The 23,073-nt window shown below is 42.6% G+C and overlaps 1 protein-coding gene across 20 annotated transcripts in view; it reads right to left on the bottom strand.

Annotated features, from left to right (window-relative positions):
• Positions 1 to 11,488, bottom strand: part of LOC109637526 (pleckstrin homology domain-containing family A member 5-like) — a 180,372-nt gene extending 168,884 nt beyond the window's left edge. For all 20 annotated transcript variants that reach the window (XM_069519701.1, XM_069519700.1, XM_069519710.1 and 17 more), the window contains exons 1-3: positions 11,339 to 11,488; positions 11,138 to 11,214; positions 10,263 to 10,320 (exon numbers count right to left, since the gene is read on the bottom strand). In XM_069519701.1, the coding sequence (XP_069375802.1) occupies positions 10,263 to 10,320; positions 11,138 to 11,214; positions 11,339 to 11,430 (227 nt within the window). In that variant the 5' untranslated portion in view covers positions 11,431 to 11,488. The remainder of the gene's footprint in view (positions 1 to 10,262; positions 10,321 to 11,137; positions 11,215 to 11,338) is intronic.
• Positions 11,489 to 23,073: the final 11,585 nt, after the last annotated feature.

Genomic DNA, 23,073 nt, shown 5'->3' with positions numbered 1-23,073 from the left:
TTCCAGTGAGTAAGTGATGATTAAATGTTTCCTCTGTATAAACTGAAAACACCATTTCTCATTCGTTTTTGGACAGGAAACTTTATTATAACTGTCAGCGCGCAGCCTACAGCAGAGAGCACCGTACCGTCTGTGCATATTTTCTTTCATAAATACAGTTGTTTAAGTGGAGTTGGATTTTCCTCCTTTCCTAACTCCTTACAGCATCTCCTCCGCATCTTTCCTTGACCTTGTGGCGCATTGCATCGGGGTCAAGGAATAGTGGTTAGGAAAGGAGATTATTTGGACTTTCCGAACGCAGCCTGTGTCAACGCACTGTCTTGCCAAATTTGCACGTTCATCCGGGAATAAAAAAACATGTCTACTGATTCTAGAACTACAACTAGAATACAACTTCTTCACACGTGCACCTAAAGGCCGAGGCCTTGTTTCAGGTAATTCTGTTTATGGACTTCATTTAGCACTTATATACAATAGAAGACAATGATGCTGCTTATTTGTGTAAGACAACGAGACTTGAGTTCCTGGAATAAATTCTGTAGTCACACTTCCACACACACTTGCTCAGGGTTTCATTGTTTTGCTGAGAGTCACTGATTCTTACGCCGTGAGTCAGAATCAGCTGCTTCTGCAAAGGCTGCATGACGCTGTATATTTCTAGTGGGTGAGGAGCAGCAAGGCTACATTCATGCTACTCTAACTGTTTATTTTGTGGCCGCTCCTACAGCATGTGTGGCTGCCAAGCTAAACCAAACACACACACACACACACAGGGAGAGAGAGAGAGAGGTAGACACAAGTACTCACGGAGAAAATGAAAGAGAAATAGGCTGAGACAGCCATGGTGGCCTGACATGACCAGTAGCCCTCCCCTCCTCTCAGTGTCAGTTTCAGGTTACACTCTGTGATTCTCTTTCATTTCACTCCCCCGTCCTTTCCTGTTCATTTTTTATTCATCCCTCTATGTGTTAGCACGGAGTTAAAGTATCACGAGGCTCCGCAGCCCAAGCGAGGCTTTGAAAACCTCTCCTCCTCCCCTTTCGTCCCCGTGCGCTTTAGGCCTAATGACAACTCCACAAACCAGGTCCTGTCTGTTAACTGTCCCATTACACAAGTCAAAGGTCAGCTGCACATCTGAGTCGGTTAAAGTCAGATGCCAAACCAACCAGGGTGCACTTCTGACCTTTTCGACCCCTCTTATTCTCATCGTTTAATTTATATTGTTCTTACACTGAGATGAATTATTATGATCATATTTCAGGCTCACATATTATATCAAAAACTCTGGGAACTCCACTTTAATCTAAAAATAAACAACATGAGATACTTGCCTGGGGCAGAAAACACTTTGATTTCCCAACTCAACAGGTTTAAGTAATAACCCACGCTCTCCAGCAGCCGAACTGCAATTTTACAATATGTTTGAGGGGTCAGTGCCACGAGACCTTTTGTTCCGAAGCCGGCGGTTAACAATGAGGGAGAAAGCCAGTGAAGAACAAGGAAACCAATGTTTTCGCCACAAGAGCCGAACCGAGGCCATGATGAAATGCAGCAACACAGGCCATTAAATTCTGATCAACTATCCAGCAGAGAACTTTTGCTCTTTCTGCACTTCAGCGTCAGTCAATACACCAATAAACACAACCTCAATGTGACAGAGCGGCTCCGTCACACACACACGCTTACACAGATGCACACACACACACACACACACACACACACACACACACACACACACACACACACACCAAAAGCTTTCCCCCCACCCTGCCTCGTTCTCACTAAGTGGACAATAAACTTTGCCATTATCAGTCCTAATAGTTGTAGTTTTCAGTAGCGCAACCAAGGGTGCGCACTTAGCAGCTCTGAGCTAACTCGTGCATATCACTCTCATGCCTCGTCATCCCACATGGAAGGTTAGGTTGAAGGAAATATGGATTGCAACGTAAATATGTTCCGTTCGATCCCATTTATTTTTCCATGCTGCTTTCCATTCCCTTACGAGGGCAGAAATGTGTTTAAAAGTAGTATTATTTTAAAAGAGCTGCTCTTTGACTGGTTACAGAGAAGGTAACATCTGTTTAAAACTTAATATAGTTCGTGAGGAACTATTTTTTTCTTGTTTTCATAGTTTATTTTGTTTTTAAATTGTTTGGGCGGGTGCTTTGGTTAATTATTTCCTTTGTTTGCACCTTGGGAGACCAGCGAATAAAACACACTATCTTTTTTTTCCATTTTTGAGCACTCGATTTCTCTGATATGCCACAAAGGCAGCATTTATCTAGGGGAAGTCAAAATGCACAGTGGGCAGTGTAGAACTTGAGGTACTTTCATATGAGAATGCACTGGGGGTTAAAACTGACCTTCCAAATCTTTTTGGACACTCCTATAAGCACCTCTGAAAATATAGCGCACTGGCGGCTTAATCCCTGCTGCAGCGTTACACCGCACAACACAGAAGTGTTGCAGAGATACCCCCCTGCAGATATCAGACAACATGTTATGAGCCTGATAATGTCACAGACGGACAGAGCCGCAGAGCATCAAGAGCGGATGTCAGGGTCAAGTGTAACAATTGCTGATGCAGCTCTGGAGAGGTGGTGAGCGTAGTGGGAGCTGGTGTGGGCCCTAAATCCCTCTCTCTGATCCACTCTGTCAGCCTCTTATGTCTGCTAAGAGTAATCTAATGACACTGATGTGTAAAAGCCATCACGTGTTAATGTAAAAAAAAACACTTATTCTCACATTTCCTATTATTATTATGTGAATTGTTGCTGCTATCATTAATAACATCTTTGCATCCATAATTATCACTCTTATTGTTTTCATTTGAACTAGTCAGAGCTGAAACCTGATGGTACACATGCTGATACTGATGCCTGGGATTTGGGGATCAGCCAGTAAAGAGTATCGAGCCGATACCGGTGATTCAATAATGAGCAAGAGGGGTAGCGTGGGGCGGGGCACCTTCACTCCAAACATTGAGACTGTCATGAAGGGCGTTTCACTAATGGTGTCTCTCTCACAGTCAGTACGGCTGCTCTAACCTGTTCATGTCGAAATAAAAACCAAGATGTTCCACACACCCAGTATGTCTTAGACATTAGCTCTAGAACATTGTAAAACAAGTTGTACCTCCAAACTGCTGACCTTTGGTTTTTAGCTCCCTCCAGTGAATTTAGTTGCAGAGTTCTGTAACATAGATCGGCCTCTATCCGGTCCTATAGTACTATCCTCCAGGTGAATCCTTAATCCAGAAGACAGATCCGACTGAGATCCTCAAAATACTAAATTGGTCTTGCCTTGAGTCCCAAGCTACGAGGCTGCTTTTGATGCCACATCACTTATTATTCCAGGACACACACTGCAACACACACATTTCTCCTGTCTTCAGCTGGTGTATTTCCAGCCCAAGGTTTTTTAATTCCCACCTCTCTAGGTGGCTGTGGGCCGACGTGTCTCTGGGCATGGTGGTCACAGGAGGTATATATCTGATTTATAACAGCAGAGAGGGAGAGGACTGTATCCATGCATGATGGGCACAACCTGATGGAGGTTATTGATGGTGATATATAGCAAGGGGGAAGGACAAGCAGGACGACTGCTCGGTAACCACCGAGAGGGACAGAAGCAGCTGACAGGCTTTTCATTTCAAACATGAATGATGGTGAGAGAGAATGTTTTGTCGGCTGAGGTGCACTTGAGTGTCAAAGACTGAATTCACCAGAAAACTCAACAATGTCGGTTGTTTGCTTGAACGTCAAACCCGCAGGGACCTGCCAGGGTGCGCGAGTACTGATTGCTGTGTCTCTGTCTCCTGCTTTACTTCATCGTGGGACAGAAACAGACAAAAGACAGACGCAAAGTGCCATTGTTATTGTGTAACCCTGTTATAGTTATTGAGTACACACAATGTCAGCGGAGAATGCTTTTTACGTCTGCTGTCAACGGTGGTTACATTAAAACTGACCATGATCTTTGCTTAGATTTTCCAACCACATTCATGCTCCCCTGAGGAAAAACCACTGATGATGCTATTAGGTCTTATCCACTACAGGAAGCTAATGCACATATTCTAGGAACCTGTTCATTCTGGGTTCTGCCTTGTTGTCAACTGTTTTTCTTTATGATGTTGTGGTTGATCGTTGTACATACAAACACATACTTAATGGCACATGCCTTTGCCTACACACACACACACACACACACACACACACAAACACACACCTACACAAAGATGTGAGGAGTTGGTAGAGGCTTTAGGGAGTGCTCAGTGATTCAGGGAGCAAACATCAAACAGCTCCAGTCGAGGAAGGAGAGACAGAGCAGGACAGACAAACACAGCGGGGGAAAGAAAAAGGGTGAGACCGGGAGGAAGAGAGACATGTCAAAAGTGAAGCAGCAGAGAGAATTCTCGTGGGATCTGAGACTTGTGAGGAGTGCAGCCTTGCTCCCACTGAGCAGGAAGGATCTCCCGACAGTTTTGGTACAAGAGGAATGTGCACAAAAGCGAAATCTCACAAGAAATACACACTGATTCCTCAAAATACACATGTCCCTTGAAGGACACAGGCAAGAAAGCCATAACCGAAACTTGACCACAAACTAAATTAGTTGGGAAACCAACTTTTCCAAGAGGACAGTTGCGCTGATTGTCTCCAAAAAATCTACAAAACATTTAGGTGACCCATTTGTCCACGGCACAGTAACATAAACAAGCAGAACCATAGTTCCCACAGACAGAACTTTGATAACGCTGCTTTTTTGGTCAAAGAATGGTTGACAACATAATTCTGCAATTCACAGTTCACACAACAATATTCCCCAATTTGGAATACTAAGAAAAACAATGGACAATCAGATTTCACAACTGCTTCGAATTAGTGAGTCACCAATTGTTTTCTGTCTAGCTGGTTTATGATGCTGGTGAATCATCTGGATGAATTACACTTTTGTGCTGATGCTTTTTTCCAAAATGAACCCAACGGTTGAATTGTGGAGAATCTACCGAGCTAACGTCTGCAGCGTGTCAACAGCGTTTATGTTTTGCCACACAAGGTATTGTGGCTTAACATCAGTATGGTTTCTCAAGGTGCTTGTCTTGCATGACAAGTGTCACAGCCTCTTACACTAACTCATGGCTGTCACTCTTTTCCTCTCTCCAGCAATGCAAAGTTAACTCAAAGTGATTTCCCAAAGGTAACATGCTGTAAACAGGTTTTCACTGAGTTTCTTTGTCTTGCTTACCTGAGTGGAAGTGAACAAACATTCTGTCATGACACATGAGGCGCCGCTGTTTCAGAACTCCACTGACATGTCATGGGTGAGCACAGGGACAATTATTCAGCTGTGCGGAGGTAAACACCTTGTCAGGGTTTCAAAATCTTGGCAGAGAAGAAACGCGTTTTTGATCATTAGTCGGAAGACACCGCAGCGGCTCCGAACTCTGATCTGAATCTAAATGAGAAACATTCAACAGGCAAACGGAGCCAGCCGTCCATGTTTCCCCTGAACCAGCAGTGGTTTGGACTGAAGACACAGTGGTCACAAAGCAGAAACACAAGGCCAGTAATATCTCTTCCTCTTATTCCGCTGGAGCTTTGCCTGCTCAGAAATCCGGATTGCGTCAGTGTTTGTTGTTGAATCAGTGTGGTTTCAAACCAAGTTCTTCATCTAATATGTTCTGAGGAGTGAGTGTACCCCAGCGCCAGCATTTTTTACAGAAACCCAAAATGTTGGCAATCATTTTTGGAGGACTCCTTGTAGGCCTTGCAATGCTTCTGAGAGTATAAACAGATTAAAAACTTGAAAATGAAACAAAGGCAGAAGGAGCTGTCACCCCTGACTGAACGACTGAATCTGGGGATTGACCGTGTGTCAACAGGAATTCAAGGGAAGCAGTGCCCTTTAACACCGTGGATGTAGAGGGAGCTGTGGTGCCAGGAATTCAATAATAGGCTGATAGAAATGTGACCGAGCGGGAATTTGGGAGGAATTCGAAGCATTTTAACAAATGGTGATGATGCAAGTGTTGTTCGGTCAAAGTGACACTAGGTCCGATTGTCCGGAATAAAACTCCTCATTGTGAGATTGAGTGTTCTGGAGTTCAGTCTGAGTCAGCAAATTCTAGAAAAATAGCAGTGGCTTTTTAAGGCCTTCTGTCCTCTATCAATGCAAGTTCTCACTGCGACTAAATCCATGAACTTTCACACCGGCTGTGGCTCAGGGGACAGAACGGGTCATCCACTATACAGAAGGTTGGTAGTTTAATCCCCAGCATCTTCAGTCCACATGCTGAAGAGTCCCTGGGCAAGACACAAGATATCCCAAATTGCACTGATAGAAAAAAAAATGCTCATATCGTGAATGGGTGATAACTATTAATAATAATAATCATCCAACTGTCATCTGATCAGTTTCCCTCATTTCAGCCTTCAATGTGCAGAATTCAAAAATGATTCTTTCACTAAAGAACTTGAATCGAGGCTCATGGGAGTTTTCTGGTACCTTGCTAGTCCGTCGTTCACGCTTCCAAACAATCCAAGCACTGTTTATTTACTCCTGGACGATCTGGTTCTGCTACACAACACAATTGGTACAGACATAGTGTCCAGTTTGAGACTGGGGTTGCTAAGCAAAGAGCAAATGTACCTTGTTGAGTTTTGTCCCTGGAAACAAACTGATACAAGCCAGATTCAAATCTTAATTTTAAGTCATCCCCCCTCAAAATTATTGCCACCGCTGCTTCAGGATCAGCACAGTCACACATTATGAATCCGGTATCCTAGTATTTTGCTGCACTGCTGACCTGTGCTCGCTTCACACGTTAACAATAAACCCCATCACTAGTTATCAGCAATAATTAAGACCCGAACAGTACTGAAGATTATTTGTTTGATTCACTCAAGAGTTTATGAGACACCTATTTAAAAAACACCATGAGAATAAAAAGTCCAACATTTCACACACACACTCCTGCAGACTGGAGTTATTTTCCACAGATTATGATGCAACGCAGTGATGCTCTGTTTATCCAGGAGCATAAATATGAATTCAGTGGGGTTTTATAAAGATCAGTTATACATGTGAGCGATTACACAGGAGCAGAGGAGCAGGGCTTGGCCGGACCGCCCCTACTGCTCCAAAATATCCTAGGGGAAACACTGCACGATCTTGTTGTTGGCATAGGGAGCAACATTTCAGATGCCTGAAATGGTTAACTATCTAATTTAACTAAGATTAAGGCTGAGTGGGTTGATTTCTAAAATCTAACATGTGCAAATTTCTAATAGATAATGAACAATCAAGGAGGGCATTATACTGTGGCCATGATTTTGACGCCACTCATTCTTGAACAGAATACGGTAAATTTGCTGAGCGAATCAGCTCGCAGTATTCAGGTCTGAGGGGACGACACGGCTGTGACTGTTCGGACGGATCAGTTTGACGAAAAATGCCTGAGAGTTTCTAAGGTTATTTACTTAAGGACATAAAAGGAGACGAATGCTTTAAGTTATTAGGTTACATCATCAAAATGCATTGCATGTTATAGTGGTTAGTCCTCTCCATTCCCGTAAACAATGGTTAACCACATGGCCATCACGCCAGTTAGATGGCGGAGATGTAAAGTGGTGGATAATCCAGTAAAACACAAAACATGTGATCTGATAGTAATGAGCTTGCAAGAGAGATGACTAATTAAAGAAGAGTGAATAAATGAGTGGAGGCACATAATGAATGCAGATGTTCCCACTCAGGTGCACTGCATGGTGCAATTAAGCAGTTAACATCCCATCATGCTCTGTGGCGTATATACAAAGATGCCGAGCAGGCCCGGTTGATTCTGAATATATATTGAAACGACAAGAAAAGATCTAAGTGGCTTTGAAAGAGGGTTCACTGTTGGGGCACAGATGGCGGCAGCTTCTGTGACAAAGACGCTCAAATGGCTGTTTCAATAGGAACAGGGACTTAAGTCACAGCTGAATTTAGATCTATGGGAAAGACGTCAGAAAAGCAGTTTGGGAAACGTGCTCGACAGAAAAAAAGAGGAGCAGCTTTTTCTCAGGTGACTCAGAATGTCAGTGCAGGACGTGATGAGACTGAATCAGGAGTCCATCCACTCTTGTATATAGAAGGAGATTATGGAGCCACTACAGACATGTTTTTTAAAAGCCACGTGATAAAGGTCATCCTTCTCCATGTTCTCAACAAGTGGGCAAGTGCGTGTGTGGTGTGCACAGCGACAACAGTCCAGGCCTGAATGCTTTGACCTGCAGCGAGGGGATCCAATGACTCTGTTGCACTGTGGGGGATTTTTTTGCTGCCTCGGTTTGGCTCCACTTGTCCCCGTAGATGGGATGGAACACTCACTGCAAATCAGTGCAAAGTTCTTCTGAGTGATCACACTTATATAATGCAACAGTAGCACCCCGATGGAGTAACAGTGCCCCCATCCACAGGGCATGAGGGCTCACTGAGTGAAGGAATGGAAGATTTGGATGACACATGAAAATGATGTGACTCATATCCTATGGCCTTCACAGTCATCAGATCTCAACCCCAACCTAAACACCGACGGGAGATTTAGGATCTGGCAGAAAGGTTTTCTGGTTGACAGCCAGAGAAAAATAATGAGTCAAAAAATAAAGCACGGTCCAAACCCCAGCCTCCTGGATGAAAGTCGTGCGTGTGACCTATTCTTCCACCATGACCTGCTCAGTGTGCCGCTCTTTATCCTATACCTCACCTGACGTCCTGGAGCTTTAATGACATGACAGTAAAGTTAAATAACTTCCTAACTCGCACGGAGACATTAAAAATCACCTTGTAGAAAACATAGATTCTTTCAGCCCTATTTAATCTAGAGCAGTGATGTGTTTCAGTCTCTTTTGGTCGATGTAGGGAAGTAGCAGGTAAAAAAATAATTATATCGGAAAAAAATAATCTTGGCAAGGATTTCTTTTTTGCCTTGCAGGGCTTCAGTAACCTACATATTTCTCAATAAAATTGTGTTTAATCAAATTACCACAAACTAACGACACAGAAAACCTGGGGCCAGTATTATTCCAGCACAGTAACTTTCTCTGGGTCTGTCATGAAGCTCTGCCGATTGCACGACAATGGAATTTGGGGGCGAAAGGTTCTACACAACACACAGAAGGTCAAAGGTTGGGATCCACACTGCTCTGCATGATCTCACACCTCCCTGCATCACAACTTGCAAACTTGTACTTAATGCGTCCTTGGCTGCATTCACACCTGCATTCACAGCTGCCCACTTGTCACAGCTGCCTTCCCGAGGCTGTCTGTGTTTGCATGCGACCATTTAACAGCACTTGTATGTTACATGTCGTGCGCATGCATCCGTGCGCGCTGAGGGTCCACGGGCACATTCTGCGTGCATTCATACATACCAATGAGCAGCGGTTCTGGGCTATTTATAGAGTGGCTATATTAGCTCACCATATGTGTCAGCTGCTGCTCTCAAAATGGCCACAGACAGTGTGAGCAACAGCAGGAAAACTAGGTGGGAAAGTGGGAAGAACAAATGAAAGTGCCTGCTCACAATCTCAAGGAGGGTGTCTGCGCTGCTGCTGCTGCTGGGGGTGTGTGAGAGGCTGAGAGCTGCGGGGCATTCCTGTTGTCAAACAGGTCCGGAAAAACATACATGTGTGCAAATGTACATGGAATAGATTTGGACACACACACACACACAAAGAGACGTGTGTACACATGCAGCACACCAACAAGTAGAGCCGGTTCAGCGCAGAAGAGCGGCTTCTGAGTCACAGTTGGTTGTCAAACTTGCGTCCCACTGACGGCAGACTTGTTTCTCAGTAAATCCCTCCATCACTGGACTGTGTGTGTGTGTGTGTGTGTGTGGAGACTTGGAGAAAGGGAGTCATGCAGAAAGAGAGAGAGGTGAAGGGCAGGAGCAGCATAAAAAAGCCAGGGAGCTATTAAATCCAACTAATTGTGTGTGTCTGTGTGAGTGTGTGTGTGTGTGTGTGTGTGAGTGTGTGTGTGTGTGTGTTACAGGAGAGGCAAACAGATGTATTTGTGAATTGCCTCTCTGCTCCTCCAGCAGGGCAGAGATGCAGAGAGGTGGGCGTTGATGAGCGCAGAGGGAAATCTCTATGCCGACCAAACAAAGCGGCCCCTCAGCCTCTCGCACCTCCTCTTCTCTCCCTCTCTGCATCTATCAATCTCCATCCATCGCGATTTTATTTTATTTTTTTCCTCTGCACATTCCAACTCACTTGATGAAGCAGCGAGCCCCCTCGAATGTGTATCCTTCCTCCCATCCTGTTGGTAAATCTGAAGACGGGGAGGGGGAGAAAAAAAACACAAGGCACAGGAACATAAGCAGCTGTGCGCAGAGATGTGAAGATTACACACACACACACACACACACACACACACACACACACACACACACACCTGCAAAGCAACGCAGTGTCTGGACCACAAATAGCTCATTTGGCTTGTGCCCTTTAACACAATTCCGCGCCCCCTCCCCAATTTGAAGATATCGCAGGGTTACTCAATCATGAACAGCCGCTGCCTCCAGCTGTTTGCACACACCGCTCATCTGTATGCACACATGCCTCCAGCCGCTGCTTGTCAATGCAGATGTGTATTATTAAAAATTTTTAAAAATCGGCCTCGCACCAACACGCGCTGCATTGTTCTTTAAGCAGCCGCGGCGCCAGTACGTGCTTGGAGAGACTGAGTCTGCAGCACAACGGGTTTCAGGAGGAAATATGTCAAATGTCACTGCAGGGAATCGGCCCTGAAATCAGTTCACGCCTACGTGACGGAACTTTTAAAAAGTGTGAGGCGAAGTGTCCAGGTGGAGCGAGCAGGGGAGGGGGGCGGCGGAGGGGACGCCGTGCGTAATGGTCCGCCGGAGGAGCGCGGAGAGGGGAGCGAAGCCGAGGCTGTTGCTTTGCTGCAGAGAGAAGATTTTCTCCCCTCACCGTCTCGCACGGTTCCGCAACTTGTCGCCCCCCTCTTTTTCTCGACCATTACGCACGGATAACCTTCCCCTGGCGCCGCATGCGTGCATGAGTGTGCGTGTTTTCGCAGGAGAATGAAGGGAAGGTAAAAAAAAAACATCCGACGGGGGATTTACCTGGAGTTTTTCTGTGCCCAGTGATCACAGCTTCTCCAGTAACAGGATGCAACCAGGTTGTACTCTTCGCTTCTTCGCTGTTGGTGGAAGAAAACGGGAGGAAAAGGTGAACAGAGAAGCCGAAAAAAGACAAACAGGAAAAATGCGTCGGAGAAATGAGCAGTGCGTATCCATAAATCCGTGTGTCCGCGTGATATTTACTTGATGAAGAATATGCGTCCATCCCGAGTCACCCCATAACTCCAAGAAGAGGGAAGGCAGGAGAGCCAGTCCGGCTTAGGATCCGCCGCCATGTCTATCTGAGAGCTCTGCTGCTCTGGGTTACTACACACAGGCGCTGGAGTGCGCGGCGCCGTGCCAAGGAGCGCGCACCAGGAAATCCTCGCGCGCGCTTCGAGGAGACGGGAGCGCGGATGGAGGATAAAGACACAAGCAATGATTTTCTGCCAAATGGAGGGAGGAGGTGGGGTCTTTTTTTTTTTTTCTTTTTTTTTTGGCAAACGTCCTTTTGAGTGAGGGACCAAATTGTCCTGAAACAAAAGTTCACTCTTATGAAGCAGTCGGGACTCAGTTGTGAGTTTCTAATCAAGAGTTGCACTCCACCGAATAGATTCTAGTGTGATTGATAAACAAACTAAACCCCTAATAAGGAAATACGAGTAATAGAATAGTCTCAACGTTATGAAAACAAGTACAAATATAATGTGGAACATAATTAAACATTAATGAGGTGTGAGTATGGAAAGCATTGCATAACATACAGATGTGTAGAGTACATGTATGTACAGTTGGTCTGAGTAAATGTATTTGTTTATGCATGGATGCTTATTTTTTCTTCTTTGAGCAGCACACATTTCTTCCATCATGTGTTCACGTGGAGCTTCTTTATTCCCACGTTGTTGATTTCATTCATGTATGAGCCATTAAAAATTCAGAAAAATATGTTTTTCATCTTCCCTGCGATTGCACATTCGTTCTTCTTTCATTTCTTTATTCGAAAAATGTGGAGGCTTTTATGCAGATGAGCAAATGAGCAAGAGGCCATTTTGAATGAGAGCAGAGCAAAATGCATTTGTTTGTCTGATATTAAAATTCACCCATCCAGCAAATATTTCTACATTGAACCAAAACACAGTCTCATCAGAGGTTGAAATATATCGTCTAAATTGAATCGACATCAGGTCGTCTCAGGCAATTGTTTATTATGCAAACCTTTAGTTTGCATTGTATTTACATTGTTTAAGCGATTCATGCAACTACGAAACAAGTTTAAAATGTTCAAAGTCTGGTTGTTTTGTGCTTTAGGTTCAACCAAGGTTGCATCATTTCAACCTGTGTCATGAAAGACATAGAGATGTCATAAACCCTCTGGTTGATGGATGGAGTTCATATGCACAAATACAAACTACAGCATGGTAAATAAATGCACACTATTTGATGCTACTCTATATGTTTCAGTGCTCTACCTTCAAATATAGAATATAGAATCTACTCCTATTGGTTGAGTAGGTGTTTGTTTTTCCTGTTGTGGAATATCAAATCGGTGTATAGATAACATTCAATTCAACAGCCCCCGCTGTAGCATATACAGAACCGAGGAACTAAGAGCTTTAGGTTTATAAAGACAAACAAAAGTAGATCTGAGCAGTGTCTCCTGCCTCCTCCATAGGATTTCAGCTGCATGAAGCTTAAATGATCATCTATATGTTTCAGATGTTTCTGTAAAACCACACTTCAGCAATGTCCTTCACAAGCACTGACGGTTTAATCCTAAAAAAAAAAAAATCCCTCTTTTTTGCAGCAAAGCTCTTAGGAGAGCTAATTACAGCCCCTGGTGCTCAGAAGCGTGGCTCCTTCAGGAGGCCCACGCCTGTTGCAGATGACAGGAGCCGAGTGTTTGCTCAAATACTGATCGCTGTTTTTTTTTCCCTGTCCAATCGCAGGAGGTCACACTTAAAGCTGAGCTGGCTGGAAATCCCCCCCCCCCCGCCACCCAAACAAACCACCTACCAGCCCCCACCCCCCACACACAGACACGCACACCCTGCAATCCAACAGCACACACACACGCGCCACCTAATGAGGCTAGACAAAGCACACACACGCCGTTAAGTCACTCCCGGAGGAATAGCTCACAGCCACACACACACACACACACACACACACACACACACACTCCATTAACGCCCCCCCACACACACACACACATAGACCCAGAGGTCAAATGGTCTTCCAGGAGGAGGAGGAGGATTCCTTCAACTGTTAAGTCCTGACCAACTTCTGCAAAGCTCCTCTCCGACAACTCCAGAGAATGTCTGGAGGTTTTATAGGCTGTATGTGAGGGTTAGGGTTTCTCCAGCCAGCCCCCCCACAGAACTTTAACTTTAACCAATGTAAATCTATACATACCCAGTCTTTATTTCTATATTCGTATATCTTTTATTTCTCTTAGCCTTACCTGATTTTTATATTGCTTGGTTAATTCCTGCTTTTGCTCTTTCACCTCTTTCTCAGGGGCTCTGGAATGTTTGAATTTCCCTTCGGGGATTAAAAAAGTACTTCTGATTCTGATTCTGATGACACAGCAGGAGATCCTTTGCAGGATTCACCATGAGTGACTGATGCATTTCCTGACATGCAGCATTTGCAATAATGATAAAGACAAAAAGAATACATGGATGAAAAAGCGGTGCCATGCATGTAGAAGACACCAACCAACATGTCAAGAGGGTTTTGATGATAAGGGCCGCACATCCTCCGGGGGTCATGTCTAAAAATGGCTTAAGCCCACCACCCTGCTCACACTCGGTACTCAGCTGCTCTCTGCAGATGCAAAGACAGCCCAGCAAGTTTTGATTATAAAGACTCAGAGAATACCTCATAAAAAAGATTCATGGTCTCCAACTGGCATGGAAGTATGGATAGCTTGAGGGCAGTTTGTAGTTCATCGTAGGTAGAATGGTGGGGACATCTGGGATATCTAAGGTGAAGTAGTTGCTGGAACCTGTTCTGCACTTGTAAGATTTAAATGTGAGAAGAGATGAGAGGTTGTTTGGAAGCTCCGACAGTAGAAAGTCATGTCTGTACAGATGTTGATACAATGTTGTGGTGCAGAGAATTATGAACTGTACACATGTTGTTATGAGTGATGTATTATAAACAGCTGAAGTGACAATAAGATTTGAAAATTGACAACATAATGTTTTTATGGTTAAAAATCTTCAGCCAGGTTTGATTTAAATGTGTTGGTTTATATGTTGAATGTCTAAATGTCCAACATTTTTGTTGTAACTCAGCAAACATGACATGTATACCATCAAAAATTTTATAATCTCTGGTGGACTGAAGTTTTTTTTTAACTGCTATGATGCACGACAATAATATGACCATTGAACAGTATTACAAATTAAAACGGTTTGTATTAATTAATAGAACAGTTGTGTGTGTGTGCATTCAAAGACTCCATACTAAACAGGAGCTAAAGATTTGTCTCGGGTCTGTGAGTGTGTGTGTGTGTGTGTGTGTGTGTGTGTGTGTGTGTTCACCCCCTGGGGGAACCCTCTGCAAAGCCATCTAATTACTAATCCCCTGTGTTAAGGGCAGGTCTTTAGCTGATTAGAGAGCACGTCAATGCACACAGGCTTGTTAGACCCTCGTTCAGACAGTTGAGGTCAAGAAAGGTCAAAGAAGTATTAGGGGGTAATGTATTGACTGTACGAATGTCAGGCCTCACATTTATTATCCCATAACTTGACAAGTGCATGGATGGCACTACATGGCAATAAGTGCAGTGACAACAGCTTATGTATCTCTGCAGAGAACGAGTGATGGCAATTGGTAGATTAACTGATTATGCTGATAGCCCTAGTTACAAATCTTAAATACTTGGATGAAGTACTGCAGCTTCAAAACTCCCTGATACCCATTGGTGTCACTATATTTCAATAAATTCAGTATCAACTTGAAGCTGCACTACTAAATATGTTATTTTAAGGATGGGTCGAATGGATTGTTTTGGTTGTAGCTTTACTTTTCCATGGAGTTGACAAGTGAGAGAAACACATAACTCAGCACTAAGGACAAGGTAGCTGTTGAAGATCATAATCAATGGCTGTCAGGGGTTCAAGTTCAACTCCGCAGAAGTTCTTGAGGAAGTAGTTTGTGGGGAAGTATTCTTGTATAATTATAGCTTTGACATAAATGTTGCAATCATTCTGATCAGGTTAGTTTGTTGCAATAAGCTCATTCAAATACACAGTTTCACTCTCTTCTTTGTGTCTCATGGAGGACACAGCAGTTGCTTGGGGGTGAGGTATGACCACTGTTTTCTTGGATTTCACATGTTGGCTCTTTCCCTTGAACCATCATCTGTTGCAGCACATCGTGGTCTTATTTTCCATCATTTGTTCTCAGGATGAATTGGACTATTTTTTTGTTGTTTTTCAAACATTTAAAGACAATAGCTGTTCCAGCATTCATGCAGCTTTTTATACCAAAAAGGAGATTGTTTGTGGAGACCTAATGATCATGGTAATTATGAAAAGTGTCTCAAACATGTACTGCTAACTCTTGAAGCTGCCCTTGACACTGATTTAAAGGTACAGTGTGTAGAATTTAGTGATATCTAGTGTTGAAATTGCATGTTGCAGCTGAACACCCCTCACCTCACCCTCCCAACATGAAAAAGAATGTCATAGTCAAGTCTGGACTAATGTAAAAAACATGGCGGCCTCCGTAGAGAGGGTCCCCTCGATGTAAATATAAAGTATTTCAATATAAAGGACCTTTTCTGGGGTAAAGAAAACTACAATTCATACAATTTAGATGAAATGAACTATTGAAAACATCATGAGGATTATTCTACATTAAATTTCTGCCAATAGATCCCTTTCACCTAAATCTTACACACTGGACTTTTAATGAATTCTATTGAGTAATTAAGTTATGTATTTCTTTCAACATGTTCATTCTTTATAGAATGTTCTAATTTTACACTTTACAGTGAATCTAAAGACTACATAGAAACTATCAGCCCCAGTAGACGTAAAAAAATGTGTATTCCACCAAATTACAATATACATTATCTCAAGACAATTTACATAATTAGGTCCTAAGGAGAACTTACAAAATTATGGAGAAACCCAACAATCTCCACGATGAGCAAACACGTAATGACTGCAGAGGAAAAATTCTCTCAATTGGAAGAAACCTCTGGTAGAACCAGACACAATATGGACGGCCATCTGCCTTGACCGGTGGAGTGGGAAAAAATGTGGAAGAGAGGAGAGGTGTGTGGAAAAGAGGACGGAGAGGAGAGAGAGGGGGGAGACCAGGAACAGATTGTGTAATCATCATATCTCAGCTCTGATCGGCTGGTTGTTACAATGAAAATAATAATATATGATATTTACAGATTGAGTCCAACACTAACAACTATTGGAGTGGAGAAAAAAAAATAGGGGAACAAAAGGAAAGAAAGGGGCGGATGGAGTTACAGTCTCAGGTCATGGGCTTGAATCCAGCCCGGGAATCTCCACCTGGATGTGGACATGGTCTTCCAAGGGCGCGTTGGTCCCCACTGGGCACTCCTGCCTCCCTTCACTTTGTGCATGTTTCCTCTGCAAAGAACCATTCTCTCTTGGTATCTGGCATATCCTCTATAATGACAGCAATGTGCTAAGTTAAGGTAAAGTTAGCTTTTATTGTCATTCATACATATACAAAGTTTACAGCCGGACAAACCGTTGTTCCTCAAAGCACAAAAATAAGGAGGAAAAGAACGAAACTGCAAAGGTGACAGTGTTGCATATGACTAGACGTTATTTAGGTGTTCTGTGGTAAATACAATGACCTTTAGACAAATAGACAGTAAAATAAGTTGTTTTCAGGCAGGCACTGAACTCCGGGGAGCCTCCGCACTTTCTACAGAGGAGGTGCACGTGTGAACGCAAATGTGTGAATGTGAGCCTCCAGAATGTCCCCTGCCGGATGCACGGCGAGCACGTGCGTGGCGGGGTTCACACGCGACAGACACAAAAATGAAAAAAAAACTAAAAGAAAGCAAATACTTCCAGATGAAACAGTGGAGCCACAGACATAAAAGAAACAGATGAAGATGTCAAGAGGGTTTGTGGTGATAGGAGCTGGCGACGCTGTCAATGTGCTGGAAACCAAATCGCTTGATCTCCGCAGCTGTGTTAATACGTTACTTCCTGTCTCTGTCTGCTGCTCCACCTCACACCTGAATCATACAGGGGATTTGTTGCTGTGGTGAACGTGTCAGTACATAAAACTTCCCGCTGTGTTGTGCATGAAAAAAAAATCCTGACCCAATTATCTGGACTTTATCCACAGGTCTGAAAACGGTAATAGAGACCTGAGTCTTGGTAAAGACTAGTGCAATTTAAAGATAGGGGTGATCAGCGGGTTATTATAGTCATTCAAAGGTTTCCCTACATTACCATCCATAACAACACATAGTAATCTGAGAAGTAGCTGTTGAGATATGTCTAAACTATTGTACTGACGAGAGGACTGACATCTCCATCTGGATTGAATTATTCACATGAATTTAGCTGCTCGTGTTTTTACATGTTTTTTTTTAAACGTGAACAGGGAATGCACAAACTGCGCAGATGTTAGCTGCAGTGCAGCTGGTGTGTGCGTGTATTTGTGTGACAGCTCTGAAGGCACCGGCATTTTCTGTCAGAGCTTATTGTCAGATGGTTGAACAGTATCTGACACCGATCTTCCCCACACGTTTCCAATGTCAAAACTGGGGGCCAGTCATACGGTGGCTCGGTCTGAGAATGCAGTCGCACTGCTTTGCTGTTCCTGCAAACAAACACACCCTCGCTAGCAACCACTAATGGGTTCAAATCTGACTTTGAAGCAGGGGTGTTCAATTAAAATTCAGAGTGGTCCGCATAGAAAAAACATTCTCAAGCAGCGGAACATCATCAAGTGAGCTCTGGATTGTCCTGTAAGGATTTAAAATCATGGCTGGGAGGGTGAAGTACCATTGAATCGATGCTTCTATTTTTTTTTATACATGAGAGGCGTAGTGTTTTTGAACTTGGACATAAAAGTATCTTCAGTCTTGATTAAAAACTCATTAAAAACAGATCAGAAACCGTTTTCTCACTTTCTATTCTCCTTCCTCTCGTCTCACCCTGGTAGTGAGTAGATGCATGCTCCTTACATATCCTCATTGGATATCACAGATTTGATTGGTTGAGTGTCATCACATGAGCTGATTTACAATGCATGCATTTGTTCTCGGATTTTCCTGGGCCTTGAGCCAATCCCAGCTGACTGGGTGAGAGGCGGGGGACACCCTGGACAGGTCACCAGTCCATCACAGGACCAACATATAGAGACTAATATATATTCACACTTTCACAACAATGTCAGTTTAGAGTCTCCAATGAATGAATGAATTAAATTAAATAAGACGAATGCATTTAAATTCAAATTAGATTAGAAATAGCAGATCAGGGTCAAAAGAAGAACCAACCCTTCCCTGCCTCTGATCTAATCCCTTTCAGGTGTCTGCTAAATTTTAGACTAGCTTTGATGCTAACGGGGGTACGGACTTGACAGGGCTTGGAGGAGAGCCAATCAGCCTTGCCAGCAAATGTTGTTGTTACTGGATGTTACACACCACCATCAGATCCAGATGCTTCATTCGCAGATACCTTAGAAGTAAGAGTGACTCAACCAAACACATGGCACTCAATTGAGTACAAACCAAGATCCGTACATTATTCCCTGGGAAACTGTCAAAGAAATGGCCCCATCTCCAAAAGAAGGGAGAGTGGAAAGGCAAGTTCTTCAGAAAGCCTCCTGTGTGGCCAAACCAAACAATCAAGGGAGAAGGGGCCCGAGGGTGTTTGGTCTGGACCCCTTGGCATCATCAACTGCCGTGAGTGCCCAAACATAACCAAAGCCACAATATTTCCCTAACCTCGACTAAGGGCTAAGCTAAGATATGGTAGAAACTGTCATGTCTGGTTTCCTCCGAACGTTTTCAATATTGGTCACGTCTGAAAGAATTTAAGGTGCTTTTTTCCAAACTTGACCAGAGTACTTTGTCTGAACACTGCGATAAAGCCCAAATCAGGAGTGCTACAGTGATGGTTCTTCTGGACATCTGTTCGCTTGCAGTGGAGCTAAATTTCAAACGTCTGTGAATGTGATATTTCAGTTTTCGCTTTCAATGAACACATTTTGTAAAGTTAATGTAATGAATTAGTAACTGTTATATATTTGTGAAAAATGAAATTCTGCTTTGTCATTATGGTGTATTGAGCTTAAATTGATTAAGGAAAATATTAACCTTTTTGACTCTGGCAGGAGGCTGCAACATAAAGAGAAAATAAAAATGTTGCAGTCCGAATACTATATCAATCCATTGAGTGTGTTCTTATTTCCTGTTTTCACTTTTAAACCTAATGATGCACAGCTATATTCTACAGAGAAACACATTAGATGTGCGGGAACAATTTCAGTAATGATTTCATGCAATGTAAGTTTGGTCTGTGACTAAAACCCATATCTGGATCCTCTTACCACTTGTGAACACGGTGGCATTGGCCTCTGAAGTCATAGATGTCTCCAGTGTCTCTTCAGACTTGCTGAAAATTGAGCCACACGCAGCAGCAGCAAGCTCCATATTTATTATTTTGCTCTGTAACTCCCGAGCTGCTCATTTATAGACCAACAGCTGGAGATAGCCTCATCCGGCTATACACTACTCAGCTGGGTAGATGGATTATTGGCGATTCATTGAGTGCAGTTGTGTTGGACTTTTGATTATATGATCATATCAATAGGACCATTCAATGCTGGCTTTATCCTCTGATCACCACTGCACAGACTCTGGCTGTTGGTTGAGAGAAGAGATGTGTCATGTTTTTATATACAGTCCATGACAACATACATAGAGTCACTTCTACCTTAGCAATTTGTTTTACCAAATAAAAGCACAATGTTTGTTGTTTGGCAGCAGTGCTTTATTTTTAATGTAATTATAGACCTTTTATTCTGAAGAGTTGTTACTATGATCTGAAGATTGTGATGCTTGCTTAACAGACATCTGAAATGCAATGTGTAGTAACAAAACATTAGACCAGTTGAGCACATAATTTGTAACACATGAGAAATGTGACAAAGCTAAATTCAGTTTAATTTTATAAAAAACGTAATTATTTTTTATTTATCAACATAAAATTAAACTCAGAATAATGTCTTTCTGCACACAACATCAGTCACACAAGCAACAAACAAATGTAGGTTATTTCAAATAAGAATTAGAGTAAATTAGGCTCAATTATTCCTAAAATCTAAGACATTTTAAAGAATGATCAACCACAGTTCTGGAGCCAACTCAGATTTTGGTGTGCTAGCAAGGAGAGTAAAATCTATGGGTTGTAGGCCTGTAGTTTCTCCCTATACAGCACAGCCTGCTGGTTACTGCTAATCTGCATCTCCAACATCTGTGTCTCAAGGTGGTAAGTGTAAATTGGTGAAGAAAAAATACATGAGTCAGATAATGTGCCTCTATTGTTGAACGCCTTTTCCTTACTGCTGTGCAAAATCATTAAGAGAAGCATTAACATTAATACAAGGATCTCTGGAGTGTTGAGGTGAGGAGTGCCACAGCAGGCAGAGGGAGGTGGAAACATAGCAGTTTGAACCAAGGTCTGTTTTACACGAGACGATAAAGTTCACAGAACAATGTCAGACGAGTGTTACCCACCACCTGTTTGTGTCATAGGACAGAGCTCCTTTTTCTCCTCTGTAGTGACTGTGGGAAGCCAAGGTTGAGCTCGGAAGCTGAATCGATAACAACCGGAGGAAGGCACAAAACATCTCTGCAAGAATGCACTCTGACGTTCTTGGAGGGGTAGATAAAGTCAACTTCCTGCTTATTAGGTCTGACTGAGGTCAAGAGAAGACACAACAAGCATTAGACGACACAGATCAAGGTTTACAGATATTCATCCAATAGAGTATAGCTCAGCATGTGATCTAAAGCTATAACTTTGTACGGTTATAACATACATATACTATACATGTACTTTTTCCAAGGACAGCTCAGGGTAGGGGATGCCTTGTTAACATCTGCCCAGTTAGATGCATCAGGGAATAATACTGGTCTGGAAAACAAATACTTCTGCATCATCATTCTCCAGAAACGTCATTTAATTATTTAATGGTCAAATAAATATTGGAACAAAGGAATGAACTATTTGGAGAAAGTCTCCAGAGTACGAGAATACTCTGAAAAATGACATTTAAAAAAATGTGTGTGATTGATGAAGAGTATGAACAAAAGCAAGATAGGGATGGAGAGGAATAAAGAATCCACATTAAGAGAAATGTGACTGAATAAACAGATTGTTTTTATGCTGTACAGAGATAAAATCCACATTCTCTGGGGTTTTCAGTCTTAATTTCCATTTAACCATCACAGTTACATGAAAACACAATATTATTGTTGTTTAATTGTGAGATCAAATTCAGTTTGAATACTTTCTCATCTGCTTGAAAAGTTCCTGGGACAAGTCCAGTGGCTGCTGACAGGATCCTTAGGATTGGAAATTGTTCCTCAAAGGTTTCCAGCAAATGTTCCCCAGTAATAATTGATTGTAATTGATTTAAATGAATGAAAAACAGTACTTGGTCTAAAACCAATCTTCCCAAGTGTCTCAATTTCTGAACAAAAACGTATGCCTCAAAATGAGGGACGTGCAATCGCCTCAACATTTTACACAGGGTATTTTTTTACATGAGCAAATGTAAAAAAAAATGTTGGAAAATTAAGTAGACGTTCTTAATCTTTAACAAAGAACATCATTTATGTGAAGGCAGGAGGTTAGGGGGGAAAGGAACCGAGGAGCATCAATTTCAAAGGGTGATTCAGTTCACTGCAACTCAACATTACTTTATTATGACAGAGCCTGTGTGCTCTCGACTGCTGTAGTTTCAGGGAGAAAAGCCTCAGCTTTTTGATTGACCTCTAACTCACTTCCTCTTTCATTCTATTTAACTGCAATTTGAACTGAAGTCAAACAATAATTTATTCTGCTGTTGAACTCTTTCAATCGCATGGCTCCATATATTCTCAGTGATCAAATCACCGAAATGCAAATGTATCTTGCTAGTTTTATAACCAACCTTTCTCTTAACAATTCTGTCCTTATAAACTTTACAGTATGAGAGACATTTTACCCGAAATGTCTTTCAAATTACATTTTTGCTGTAGTTTCAGTAAATGCCCAGAAATGACATATGTTTATATTGCAAGTGACAAAGCCAGGAGCTGCAGGATTCACATCAGAGCAAAGGAGGAAGTCAAATCTGCAGAGGGGGAGGTTTGGTTGGATGCAACAGTCAACCACTCATCTGATTTTTTCCACAACTGTACATCACTGACAGTTTCAGTTTCAGTTCCGGTTTCCGAAGAATTAAAACTTGCTTGTTTAAGTTATCCATCAACGGGAACATGAAAAGGTTTTTTCTAAAGTTCCCCATCTGCGAGAGGGTCCTTCCTGAGATACAAAATAGGAAAATATTATAAAGAGGACCAAGGAGATCTAATAATACACTGTCTTAAAGGTTAAGTGTGTAGAATTTAGTGACATCTAATTGTGAAGTTGCTTGCAGTAGCTGAACACCCCTCATCTCCCCCTCTCCTTCCAAACATGAGAGAGAACCTGTGGTAGCCTCAGCTGTCAAAAAAACTCAAAAGGTGTTTAGTTTGTCCAGTTAAGGCTACTGTAAAAAAACATGGCAGCCTCCGTAGAGAGAGTCCCCTCAATGTAATTTTAAAGTATTTAATAATAAAGGGCCCGTTCTAGTTTAAAGAAAACAACAATTTGTACAAGAGAAATGAGAGATGAAACACACTAATGAAAACATCACTAGGAATA

This window comes from Paralichthys olivaceus, chromosome 23 (genome assembly GCF_024713975.1).
Source record: "Paralichthys olivaceus isolate ysfri-2021 chromosome 23, ASM2471397v2, whole genome shotgun sequence".
NCBI lineage: Eukaryota > Metazoa > Chordata > Actinopteri > Pleuronectiformes > Paralichthyidae > Paralichthys > Paralichthys olivaceus.
The sequence above is the reverse complement of the archived record's forward strand: the minus strand, read 5'-3'. Positions and strand labels throughout refer to the sequence as shown.